The sequence below is a fragment of the Sciurus vulgaris genome (assembly GCF_902686455.1).
Source record: "Sciurus vulgaris genome assembly, chromosome: 15".
NCBI classification, from domain to species: domain Eukaryota; kingdom Metazoa; phylum Chordata; class Mammalia; order Rodentia; family Sciuridae; genus Sciurus; species Sciurus vulgaris.
The window spans coordinates 32,293,943-32,307,776 of record NC_136476.1 but is presented as its reverse complement, the minus strand read 5'-3'; the positions used below and the strand labels follow the sequence as shown (position 1 = coordinate 32,307,776).

At 33.2% G+C, this 13,834-nt stretch overlaps 1 protein-coding gene across 12 annotated transcripts in view; it reads left to right on the top strand.

Annotated features, from left to right (window-relative positions):
- Positions 1-13,834, top strand: part of MPDZ (multiple PDZ domain crumbs cell polarity complex component) — a 166,405-nt gene that overhangs the window by 84,683 nt on the left and 67,888 nt on the right. For 11 of the 12 annotated variants that reach the window (XM_079113123.1, XM_079113118.1, XM_079113120.1 and 8 more), the window contains exons 18-21: positions 2,074-2,187; positions 3,996-4,163; positions 11,215-11,499; positions 11,737-11,860. In XM_079113123.1, coding sequence (XP_078969249.1) covers positions 2,074-2,187; positions 3,996-4,163; positions 11,215-11,499; positions 11,737-11,860 — 691 coding nt within the window. The remainder of the gene's footprint in view (positions 1-2,073; positions 2,188-3,995; positions 4,164-11,214; positions 11,500-11,736; positions 11,861-13,834) is intronic. The other variant, XM_079113126.1, reaches the window with a different exon arrangement.

The following is a 13,834-nucleotide window of genomic DNA, read 5'->3' as shown; positions in this document are numbered from 1 at the left end:
GGTTATTGGGTCCATGAACATCAAGATTTAATTTGAGTTATATTTTTCAGAAAATAAGGAAAGAAAAGAGCCAGGATGTTCAGAGCTAAATTTATAACATTACTTTGTGGTTCTCTTTTAACCTTTTTAAAATTATTAGATATTAAGGTCATGATGAAGCAGAATCAGATACTTCAAAGAAATTGGATTCACATATTAAAATACCAGTGTGTTGGGGTATTAAAAGTTAATTGCATTAACAACTAATAGTAGAACCTTTAATCATAGTGGAGTAAAGTAGAATCTCTGATAAAGTGGCTTAAGTTTCTTAATTATGTTGACTTCAACATTTTGTTGTCGAATTTTTTCACAATTTATTGGAATTCACAAATTGGGTTTATCAGTTTGTGAATCTTTCTTCTGGGAGAAAATAGTTCCCATATTCCATACTGCAATATTGAAAAACACAATGAATTTTTTCTGTATAAAACAGAATGTTTTATTAGGTATAGTAATTATAACATAACACTTACCACTGCATTGCACTTAAATATTAAAGACGTTGTCATTATTTGTGAGTTTTTTCCATGGTATAAATATAGTTTTAAATGAAGGGGCAAATATACTATCTCATAAGAAAATGCAACCTATAAATGCATAAACAGCAATAAAGATTTGTTGATTTTTGTGAATTTGTTCAAATAATAAGCTTTGTTAGTATTTTTGTGTTAATTAAAATTATTGTATGTACCAGTTTTAGTCTACAAAGAATTTCAGTAACCTATAAGATGTATTTATGAAAAATAATAAAAGAGAGGGAAGGAGAAAAGAATGATGACTATGATAATCCAACCTAAAAATCAAACCAGGATTGTAGAAATCATGGAAAAAGATCCATTCAAAGGGAAATGTAAGAATGAAAGTGAACATCATGGGGCTGTACATATTTATTGAAGTTGGACCACAAATTGGCCCTGATCTTTCTGTTAGACAAAGAGAAATGGTGAACATGACTCAGTACATGTTTTTGTTGCCCTTAAAGAGAAACTGTACCACTTATTTAGAAGCAGAGTCTTCTGTTTCTAGCTAGCTCCAAAGTGAATTTCTTTCAGTGCAGGATTTGATATTTCAGTTTCAGTATGCACGGTAACAGATGAATATCTGTTTCCCAAAGTGTGTCTTAATAAATATTAAATTCGTGTGTGAGTAATGAAAAAAAAAATTTTTTTTCCTCATAATACTTTTGCATGTGTTACTGATACAGTTATGTGGACAAGGGCTTATCTAAATATTTTGACCCATTTTTCAGAGATTGGAATAAAATTTGTTAGGTATTTCAGTCAGTGTATTCAAAATTAGAATGTAATAGAGCTTAGGACTGCAATTTAAGCAACTGGGCACTTGTAGAGTTTTGCTTTATTTTGTCTTACAAGCTATGTTAAATTAAAAGGCTTCACTGTAGGATTCAGCCACATTCCCTGTCAAGTAAATTACATTCTTTAAATTAATATTCTAAAAGGAGATGACAAAGAGAAGTTGTTCTCTCTTTTTAATTAAAGTTTTATTTGTCTCCAATCTTTTTGAAAGTCTTTTTTATTTAAATTTTTTGGATGTTGATAGAACTTTATTTTTATTCACTTATTTATATGCAGTGCTGAGAATCAAACCCAGTGCCTCACACATGCTAGGAAAGCACTGTACCCCTGAGCCATAACCCCAGCCCCTTTTAAAGTTTCCATACCTAAAATTTGCTTTTCATTATTTGACCAGAATATTTGGCAGATAAAAATTACCAGAGGACTATTATAATACAAAAATGTATTGATTTTGATAATCTTTAATAAAAAAATGAAAACAATAGTGCAAATGGATTCTTATCTAACAGATGGTGTTCGTACCAAAGTATTTTCAAATAAAATGTTTAATAGATATTTATTAAATTTTGTACTTATTCAATGTCAAAGTTATATGTTTATCTTAAAAACTCCCATTTTTCTCTTTTTCTCCTCACTTTTCTTTCTTCCCCCATTCTGTCCCCTTTCATTGTTCTCTATTTTTCCTGTGAACTGGTCTTCAAACATCATTCTCCTGCAGCTTTCACCAGAAGAAGGTTATGTTTCTGCTAAGGAGGATTCCTTTCTCTACCGGCCACACTCCTGTGAGGAGCAAAGCCCTGACAAAGCCCTCTTGAGGGCTGACTTGGCTCTGGTTAGTGGCTACATCTTACAAGTTCTCTTTCCAAATTCTTGTATGTCTTGCTTTGCCTTTTAAAATATTCTGAAAAGTTTCACTGTATTCCTTGATCAATATTTTAGAGAAACTCACCGTGCATATCTTTAACCTAGATTGCTATTAGTAGTCCTAATATCGGAGGAGATAATTATTTTTGTTAATATTTTGAAATTGCAAGCTCTTAAAACACCTATATGGAAAGTTTGCAGGATTTTAGTCAATATAATAATTTCACACTTTGATATTTAACATAGTGGATAACTTTTGGCCTTGCTCTCCATGGGCAATATCATTAGTATGCTATGAACTGTGGAACTGTCTAAGTACTGTGCTCTTAAATAGTACCCAGTCACAGGAAAAAAAAATTACATGCAACAGGATACAAATGTAACATTACCCCTAAAGTATCCTAAGACATAACATTCTTTCTAGAGTTTACATAGGTTTCTTGAACTTCATTCAAAGAATGCCAATCACAAAGAAAGTTAGTTCCAGTTTTATAGAAACTTAACCAGTCTTTATGACAGAAATACGTGTCCTGGATCTTCTCCCTAACCAGTTATATAATTTTGAACTGGTTGTTCACCTTCTGTGAGCTCCAGTGTTTTATCTGTACAGTAATAAGCAAATTGTTATGAGCTCTTTTGGGACTTGAATGCATCAGTGATAGGTATACAAGTTATAGTGAGGTATTCTTTCTTTAATATTACTTAAAGCAAATATTTATGCACTGTAATCTCTGTCACAAGACTTAGCTAATACTATCTGGATAGCAAACGCTAATTATTTACTATCTAGATTGTTGTCCATAGTGTATATTTGTAAAGGTTAAAGCTCCACATGGTGATTTGTTAGTGATTTTGAATATGTATTTAAAATAAATTTTCAGGCCTATGAAATTATATTTCAAGATAGAATCACTTTGAAATGACTCACATATATTTTTAATAGCTTTTTATAAGAAAACAGCCTACTATATTGTGATAATGCTTCTAATTCTACTAAACATGTAAGTTGGAATAAAAAATAAATAGAAAAATGAATTTTGCCATTAAGATAACCAGAAAATGCTGGTAATGCAAGAGAAGGGTCAGTTCTTAGGTCTGCCATAAAAAGGATAAAAATAGGATTTTTAGAATGTGTGGTGAAATTCCCTATCTCACTCTGTATAAGCTTTCTAATAGAAGTTCATAACCTATAGCTTCACTGTAATCAGATCATTCATTTGACCCCTTATTTGTTGGTATAATTTTAGAAGGACGCCTCAGATATTCTCTTTGATTTCTATGACTTAAATGGATTTAAAGTCTAACTAAAGATAATTTAAACAAAAATATATTTATAGTGAGGTTTACAAATAGATAATTGCATAGCTACCTTTTTGAATAGCAGTTTATTTTAGTTGAGTAGAAGAGATGTCTTCATTCATTTTATTATAAAATGATAAGAGTTGGTCATGTGAACTAAAAAAAGTCAACATTTTTCATAACTTACAGAACTCTTTAAAATTAGAATTGATGCAGGCCCTCCATTAATTATTACCTTTAGCTCTATTATTGATGGAATGAAGCAGCTGTGGATTCCACCACCCTCTACATAGGTGAACAGTTTGCCCTTGTGCTGCTGCACTAGGCGAAGGACTATAGTCAGTACCTGATGTGCTGAAGAGGATGTAGAACCAGGTAGACAGAAGAATGATGCCAGTAGGCCTTTGGGTTCAAGTGGAGACTCCGATGCATCTGTTAGGACAGAATTCCCAGCTGATGATATTGTTTGATTCCTAGGTGGACACACATGGTGCTGAACTGGTTGACGAATCCACATTTGAGTCTCAATACTCTCCTGATAATGACAGTGTCTACTCTACCCAAGCCTCTATTTTATCTCTTCATGGCAGTGCTTGCAGTGATGGCCTGAACTATGGTTCCTCCCTGCCATCATCTCCTCCCAAGGTACTAAGGAAATGCCATTCATTTATGAGAAAGCTTTGTGAATATCGTTCCAGGGGTCAGGGTTGATGGGGACTTGTGGGAGTAGCATATTAGAAGCATTTTGTTTCTTTAGTCATGGATTCCCTATCAGATTAAACTACAGTTTCATTTAGCTAGTGTTAAGTGCATATCTTTCAGACTACTAAGGACTATTTAATTCTAATGTTTGTGAGAAAGTAGTAGAGATAAATGCTCAAAATTTTTAGGATTTTCATGTCAGAAATTTAATGAAATACATTTCTTAGTTTGTGTTTTTAGTGTCTATGGTTACTTTTTAGGGGAGGAATCTAATTATTTTATTGGGGGCTTGGAGATAGGGAGGAAGGACTATAGAATTGCTGAAGGTGGATACGAGATCTGATTATCTTTGGCAAAGCCAGATCTCACTATTGCCAAAATTCCTGGCAGTGTCTATTTTGGAAAAATTATAAGAATGACTATATTTTTTAATGATTTTAAAACTTACTTTTATGCCAAGTTGGATAGTGAAAAATTTTTTGCATTAATTTAGCATTTACTAGCTTAAACTAAATGTTGTATTTTTATGGAAAATAATGTCAGACCATATAAAAATCACAGTGATTGACAACATATGTGTTTACCAGTATATGTGAAGGAAGGGTCTAGTTACTATTTGACTGTCTGTGCTATCTATATTTTAGAAATAAATAATTGGCCTAAATGCCTCAGTTCCATTCATTTTCTTGGTTATACATGCTATAATGTTCAGTTAAGTAGTATTTAAAAACCTATTCAATACTGAGTGAAAAATGGTATGTTACATTTTAATTTTGTTTTCCTCATTATTAGTGAGGTTGAATACTTTTCCATATATTGGCCATTTGATTTTCACTTTTTATCAATGATCTCTTCAATTATTTTGAACATTATTTTTTTGAATACTTATCTGCTTATTTGTTGAATTTTTTAGTTTTTGGAAATTGATGCATAAACAATTTAATGTATATTTTTATGAGTATTTGTATACATGTGTGTGTTAAGAATTTAAAAATGCATGTGCATAATACTTAACTGGAAAGGAGTTACCTTTGGAGAAAAGAGGAAACAGAAATGTAGTTGTACCTACAATATATCATCTTAAGAAAAAGAATGATTGAAGAACATGGAAAAATGTTTTTATTTAATCTAGGCAAAGAGTTCTTATATAGATACATAAATATTGTTTATTTTTCTATGTTGGAAATATACCATAATTAGAAATTAAATTCAATGGAAAGAGATCTCATATATAAGATCAAATTGGAAAGTAGGATTTTTCAGTTTCCTCCTTTCTTAACAAGTTTTTTTTGGGGGGGCCAGAACATTTTCAAAGCATTTTCTTTTATGTTCGAAGTGCACCTGTTATCCTTTCAAATGATGCTGGGCAATCTCCTTGAATTGGTTTGTAAGGTATAAACTTGAGTAGAGCAGCTGCTCCTCTCCTAGCACACCTGAGACTGACTGACTGGCTGCCTCGTAACTGGAATGTGTTCAGCCTTTACTGGCCTCAGGGCTGGAAGCTGAGTTCATCTCCTAATGGAATCTCCTAATCCATAGCATAGCACACTTCTTCTTGCCAGTGGGACAGATTGCATTGTTTAACTTAGTAATTGTTACTTAAAGGGATTACACAATATGCATACTGAGAAGCATATATTTTACAGGGCAAATGCTGGCTGTGTGCAGCACAACATATTGGCTTACTGACGTCTGTTTGCCTCCTTTTTTTTCCTTTTTTTCTTTTTTTCTTTTCTCCCTAAGCAGTTTACTCTTTTGTTGAAGCAAATTTTGGCAAGCTGGGCTAACAAGTGAAATATTTAAACTACAGAACAACAAAGAAGACATTAATGAGTGTGTTCTAAAACACATTGTGAAACTCCTATGTGCTTTCAGTTTTTTTAGAAAGTGGGGCTATTCCTGTATCTTGGTAAATCTCTGAAACTGTGGTATTTTGTTTTTTTCCCTACGTCTCTTTTAGTACCTCAGTTTACTAGAAAAATTTATGTAATTAAGAATTTATGTAATGAACTTTTTCTGATTCTTTGTACTACATTTATTTTAAAAGGCAAATGGTGATTTGTCATACAATTTAGAATTCACTGTTTTTCTTTAAAACAGTGAGCTCCCTTTTTAATAAAATAAAATCATGTAGTATATATGATTGTTTAAATATATATTGTATATACTCTAAATAACTGTATTTTTGTGGATATTTAAGAAAAACAAATACCTGCATACTGATTTGAAAGAATAGAGTGTAAGGATCTCAGTCATTCTCAGATTTTTGATTTGTTAAATATGTGGTAATCTTGTGACCTTAAATGGTGTTTGGAAATAAATACATCATTTTACCTGTCCTCTCCTTGATGAGCTCCTTTGATCTTGGTCTGGTATCTTACCAGAAATAGAAAGAGCTGACCACCAGAGAGTGGACTCACCCTTCAGAGCAGAGTTGAGGACTGAGCAGCAGCTTAAGCACCCAACTTGTTCCTGTTCACAAAAACCACCCATTAGGGGCCCATTCTGTTTTTTTTCTTTTTTTTTTTAAAGGAATATGTGTTTGCTTCGATTAATTACCATGTAAGAATTTAAATATACTCATTTATGGCATTCAAATTCATTAGAAGCAGTTGTTTGAAATGTGCATTTTAAAGACGTGTTTGAAGCCAGTGATTTTTTTTTTCCCTTTCTCATTGTTATAGGTTTTAATTTTTTATTAATCTTTTAATTTCCTTTTTCTTGTTACCTCTAAAGACATGACAAATGCAAAAACAATTGTTTTTAAACTTAAATGTTCATAGACTTTTAAAAAATGTCACATGGTTTCTGAGAAGATGCTTTCTTTCTTTCTTTCTTTCTTTTTCTGTTTTGACTTGAAAATACAGCCAACAAAGATTTAATAGCTGTATATTAAGTCTTTGTTTCTACTCCTTGTCACACCCCATCCTCTGCCCTTTCAGGTACTCTCACACTTTTATTCTCTCACTATGAATGGGATGACATTATTACTGTTTTGGTACATGTCCTTCATTCCTGAATATTGATTCTACGAATTAGTCCTGTGATTTCTAGTGCAGGTTGAAGTTGGTGTCTGTCAAGATAAAAACCTTTCTTTGAACTTCAAACACCAAACACTACTAACAGATTCCTTTAGATTAAACAATTCTGCATATTACTATAGATTATCATATAATGTCATTCTCCAACACTAAAAATTGTTGCCTTCACATCCATGTTTAGAATGTTTATTTTGTTTTTGGAGAAGAGGTTTGAATAAAAAATAATCAAAATCACTGTAGTCAAAATGGTGAGAGTAATTATAAATATCTTAGTGACAAAATTACAGTCTCTCAAAGGTATAAAAGATGTTGCCTTTTCCTAATAGGAAAAGAACAAGAATATATCAAGTAGAGATACAAATTAATACAGATTTTTGGAAAAGTTCAGTTTAGATACCAGTTGCACTGGAAAATCGTAGAGTTAATTTTGGACTTCTTATGGGGGAAGAACTGTTTTTCTTTTAGATCCATAAGACTTTTAAAAATAAAACTCTGGTTGTTCAGCAACCAGAAATGTTTCTGAAGTAGGCGTATGTTGTCTACTGTGTTGATTAGCTATTTCTTTTCTGTATGTCTGTGTTAACTCCTTCATGAATAATGCATGGAAATTTCTGCTACACGATTTTCAGTAAACCCCAGCTCACAAGGGTGGCTTGACCTCCTTTTCTGATGAAAAGCACTCTTGATTGTTCTCTTTCTTTGAGGCGTGGGTGAGATGATTTACTGCAAATTATTATAATTAATTTAGCAATACTGAAGCTAACCACTCCTTTAGTAAGCACATTGTTATTTTTCATGAGAATAAGTAAAATAATCAAAGTTGGGTAGAGAGCCAACAGGTTATTGTTCAGATTCTGAGTGGAGAATGTTTCCTTACTATCATTTGTTCCTGAAGATTCTAAATATATAAATTGCTTGCATTGTAGAATTACCATATTGATTCTTTGTTTTCAGGAATATTTGATAATTATGGAGAAATGATAACTTGTCTTGAAAAAGTAAAGTATAATAATTTGTTTGGAGCTGTTAATCATTTAGAAAAAATAAAAAGAAAGCCATCTCTCATATCATCTCTCTTATTTCTAATATGAAATAAGGTCTAGATGACTAAAATCTAAGAATAAATTATATAAAATAGAAGAGAAATACTAGAAAACATTTCACTTTGTGTCAAAGAAGTATTTATGAAGTTATGTATATAAAACTCAGAAGCACAAAAATATTGACATTTAATTACATGAAGAATTTAGCTTTGTATGACATAAATAATACCTATACAAAATTAGGAGACAAGTAACAAACTTGGCAAATATTTGTAGTATGTATCACAAATATTTTATATTCAGAAAAGGTCAATAATAAGAACAAGTGAAAATCTCTTGATTAAAAAGCTGGAGGAGGGGGCTGGGGATATAGCTTAGTTGGTATAGAGCTTGCCTAGCACACACAAGGCCCTGGGTTCAATCCCCAGCACCACCAAAAAAAAAAAAGCTGAAGAAAGTACATGAAGAAAATTTTCACAGAAGATATATATAAATGGCATGTTCTTGCTAACTGTCAGGAAAACACTGCTGAATATATTTCTGACAGATTACCAAACTGATCTTGAGTTGGTATGATTAATTAATAGGTATTCACATACTTTCTTTTTGTGGAAGAAAATTGGAAGATACTTTAGCAATATTTTAAGTGTACATATCATTTTACCTGCTACTCCTATTCTATAGTTTATAGCAAACACATTATCACACATGTGTACAAAGTTGCATAATATAAATAACTGCAAGAGTTAACAGTTATTGGGTAATTTCTGTTGGGCCTGTTTTTAGTATTTTTGGGTTATTAACTCTTCTCCTAACAGAACAAATAATATTGGGTTCTATTATTTCCCTCCGTTAGTAGTCCAGGGAACCAAGGCTGTTTTAGTCAGCTTTTTTTCACTGCTATAACCAAAAGACCGGATAAGAACAATTTAGAAGAGAAAATGTTTATTTTGGGTCTCATGGTGTCAGAGGTCTTAATCCATAGATGGCTGACTCCATTCTTTGGAGCCTGAGGTAAGACATCACATCATGGCAGAGAGTGTAGTAGAGGAAAGCAGCTTAGGACATCACAGCAGGAAGGAGAGAGAGGGAAAGGGAAAAGGAGAGGGGGAGGGATAGGGAGATAGTTTTCCTTACCAAGACAAAATATAAACCCCAAAGGTATGCCCACAGGGACCCACCTCCTTCAGCCACATCCTACCTGCTTACAATTACCACCCAGTTAATCCCTATTAGGGGATTAAGGCACAGATTTAGGTTAAGTTTCTCATAACCTAGTCATTTCATCTCTAAACCTTCTTGCATTGTTTCACCTATGTGCTTTTGTTGTACACCTAGTATTTAAACCACATGAGGGTATAGTGTGTTTAACTTGCCAAAATTTGTTTAATCAGGTGTGGAGCTAGGATTTGAATCCAGGCAGCTTGGCTCCAGGGTGTACTCTCTAGTGCCTTTCATATTTAGGAATAATTGATAGCCATAAAACCTTGCAGTTGACTTTTTCTTTTCTTTTTCTTTTTTTTTTTTGAGTGACATGGACATTTCTCACATTAAGATGTGAATATACTGGGGGAAAATAATAATAAGTTAAAAATGCCACTTAATATATGGTTCTGTTTAAGTCTTAAAAATGTATGTATATATCAGCTTGTGTGTGTATGTGTACTTGTGTGTCTGTATTATGCAGATGCATAAAATATGGTCAAACACCTAACTGATGCCAGCCATTTTTACTGTGGAAGGGAATGTCGTAGGGGATTTGAAGGAAGACTTCGGTGTGCATATACAGTGTATGTCTGTAAGTCTTGAATCTTACATAGTAATGTGTTCATATGCTGCTTTTGTACTTTAAAAATATCAATAAAAGAATTGAAGGGAAAACAGATGTGTTTATTCAACAGCAGTTCAGGAAGTATCTGCTTGCCCAAAGCATGTAAGTGATACAACGTATCTGCTGTAAGTAGATACGTACATTGATACAGAACTGTAGAATTTGTTTCAGAGAATTGTAGAAATTGCTTAATACATAGCCAATACTTCTGTGCTAATAACAGAGCCTGGATTAAAATGTACATTTTATGACAACCTAGATTAGTATTGCTTCTATTAAATCTTGAAGAATATGTTTGAAATTTTCCCTATGATAATCTGAGTTGCAAGACTTTCTTCTCCAATAAATACCTATAAATGCTTGTCAAAATAATTTTCTCTTGGAAGTTCATGAATCCAAATCAATTAATGTCATACTTTGTATGCTTTCATTTCAATAAGTAGATCTTCACTGGGTATGAACTATACTTCTAGTGAGATTAGATTCTAAGCTATTTGCTTCTCTATGTAAAGTCAGAATAATATTATTTGTGGATAGAACATAGTATATCTAAATGATCCTATGTATAGTATACCATACGAGTCTAATTCAGAAAAGGAGATGTGTGATTTATAGTGAATATATTCAAAAACATTTATGAAAATAAAGGCAGAAAATTTGCTAAGTGAAGAATTTGTTAATGTATATATATATTTATATATGGGGTTTGTGTGTGTGTGTGTGTGTGTGTGTGTGTGTGTGTGTGTGTGTGTAATACTGGGGATTGAACCACTGGCAGGCTATTACTGAGCTATATCTCCAGCCCTTTTTATTTTGAGTTAGGATCTTGCTAAATTGCCTAGGCCATTAAGTTCAATTGCCAATTGAACTTGCTATCCTCCTGCCTCAGCCTCTACAGCCTCCCTATGGCTAGGGTTATAGGCATGCATCATTGCATCGGGATTGTTAACACTTTTTAAGTAATGAATACTTGTGGTTTATTTTTCACTAAATAGTTCTTCATTAAGAAGTGGTCTTACAAAATCAATTGATTTAATTCTGGTCACAAGTTTTAATTTTTTTCCTTCTTTCATTTTCAGGATATAACTGAAAATTCTTCTGATCCAGTCCTTGATCTGCATATGTCCTTGGAAGAACTATATGCCCAGAGTCTCCTACAAAGACAGGATGAGAATTCATCTTCAGTAGACTTGAACTTGGTGCCTACTTCTGGCTTTACCACAAGTGATTATACATCTGCAAATGCTACTGAACAACAATATGAATGTGAAAACACAATAGCTTGGACTGAATCTCACTTACCAAGTGAAATTGTATCAAGAGTAGAACTTACTTCTCCTGTGCTATCTGATTCAACTGGAAAGGTAATATTTTAAAGGTGTGATATGTGCATCATGGTGAGGTAGGGGACAGTGAAGAGTTAGAGTTCTGGCTAATCTTTGGAATGAGGCTCCTCTGACCCATACCCTGAGGTAACCTCTGAACTTGTTTTGGTAACAGGTTCTTGCTGAATAACACACAACTAAAGATGTATAGTGTTGAAATCGTGCTCCAAAGTCTAGTTTTCCTTTCCATGTGACCTGCGTTTTTCTTTCTTTCAGGGTTCTGAGTACTTAATTGAACAGAGCTCCCTGGCCTCTAATGTGGAGTGTGTCATGCTACAGAATTCATCCAAAGAATCTTTTGAAAGGACTATTACTATAGCAAAAGGCAATTCTAGCCTAGGTAAGTACCTCATTTACCCACATGTCCCTACTCTTGCAGCCTCCTTGACAAAAGGAAATATTGAACATGGTAGGTTTCAACATTTTTCTTTTTCCTTTTTTTGCTGTAAATAAAAAAGAAATGTTAGAAAATTTCTTATAAGTTTATGGGTTTTCTCTTTATGGACTCATTGTTTTTCCTGAAATAGTTAACAGGTTTGTTTACTTCATACTAGCTTAAATCTCTCATTCACTTAATTAATTCAAAGTATTCAAAAACCTTCATTTACATTCAAGTAAAAGATATATGAATTGTTTGTGTATGAAACAGCAAATCAGAAAAGGAATTCTTAGAAAATGAAAAGTCAGCAATTTGGAATTCTGAGTTCTTTGGAAAAGTAAATTATTAGTTTCTTTGATGTGATCAGTTATGCATAAGTCAGTTTGTATTTAATTTCTTTCATTCACTGAAATAAAGACTAAAGACAGGCAGGTGTGCCACTACCAAAATATAAATGCAAGTTATTCAGTAATACCTTCCAGGTGGCAGGATTTTTAAGTCCTCCGTTACCCATAAAGTGTTGCAGCTAGTTAATGATCACAAAACCCTCTGAATTGGACAAAGAAGGCTTCCTGTGGAAATAAAATCCCAATTACAGTAACTAAAATTGGGTCTGGACAGAGCACATTTGTTCTCTCACTGAGTGAGGCAGTCATGTGACTTAGCCCTGTTCCTGCTGCTTCATGTTGATAAACAGGATGATAAATGAGTTGCCCTGAATCTCCAAATGTAGCCTAAGACTCCAGTTATTTCATTAAAAACCCTTTTACGTCTATGAAGTAACTAACATCCCTTACATTGGTATCTTATGGCAGAGTCTTGTTTCCTTGTTAAATTTGAGAATTGGCAGAGGAATCTTTAAGTACTTACTTGGTGAATGAAACTCCAGCCTGTCTCCTTGATTTTGTTCTGTTTAGTGATGACTGGGTACTACTAATAGCAAGTAAATAGTGAATTGTTACAGAGAAATCTCTGCTTTGTTGTGCTCCATCTCTCTCTCACACACACACATACACACACACACACACACACACAAACACACGGAGGTGGGGGCAGAGAAGAGATTACTGAAACCTGTTTGGTAAGAGTTAAGTATGTGAGATGGCTGATAAAATAAGTGGAAGCTGAAGGAATGATAGGTGGAGACAGCTGCTGGACAGCATGCGTAGGGTACAGGACTTCTGTTGTAAGCTTCTATTGCAGTGGGAGAAAATGACAGAAGTGTGAGATGATTGATTTCTGTTTTAATCATTCCAACATAATCTGTGAATTCGATTAGAAGCATTTAGAGGCTCTTGTAAAGAGACAGAGTTTGAGTACATCTCATTTTACTGTCTGAATATTTGGATTTACTCATTTACTTCTAGTTTATTGAATGTTGAATTTTATCAAAATTTTTCTTCCTCTATTGAGATGGTTATATAAATTTTCTTGTTTAATCTGTTAATATATTGAGGTACATTGATTTTTTTTTATTGTGGCAAAATATGCATAACAAAATTAATCATTTTAACTATTTTCTGTATTTTTGATGTGACTTTGAGGACTTTCACATTGTTTTGTAATTATCACTGTCCATCTTGAGACTACTTCATCTTCCACAAGTGAAACTCTGCAGCAGTTAAATAGTAACTCCCTTTTTCTCCCTCTATCAAGTCCCTGTCAACTACTATTCTACTTTCTGTCTCTATGAATTTGACTACCCTAGGTACTTCATGTAAGGGGAATTTGTCTTTTTGTAACTGGCTTACTTCACTTACCATAATATCTTCAAGGTTCATGTTCTTGTAGGATATGTTAGAATGTCCTTCCTTTTTAAGATTGAGTAATATTCCATCGTAGGTATACATGTTTATCCATTCAACTGTTGAGGGACTCTTGGGTTGTTTCCACCTTGCTTTTTAACTTTTTTTTTTTTATTGTAAACAACTGGGA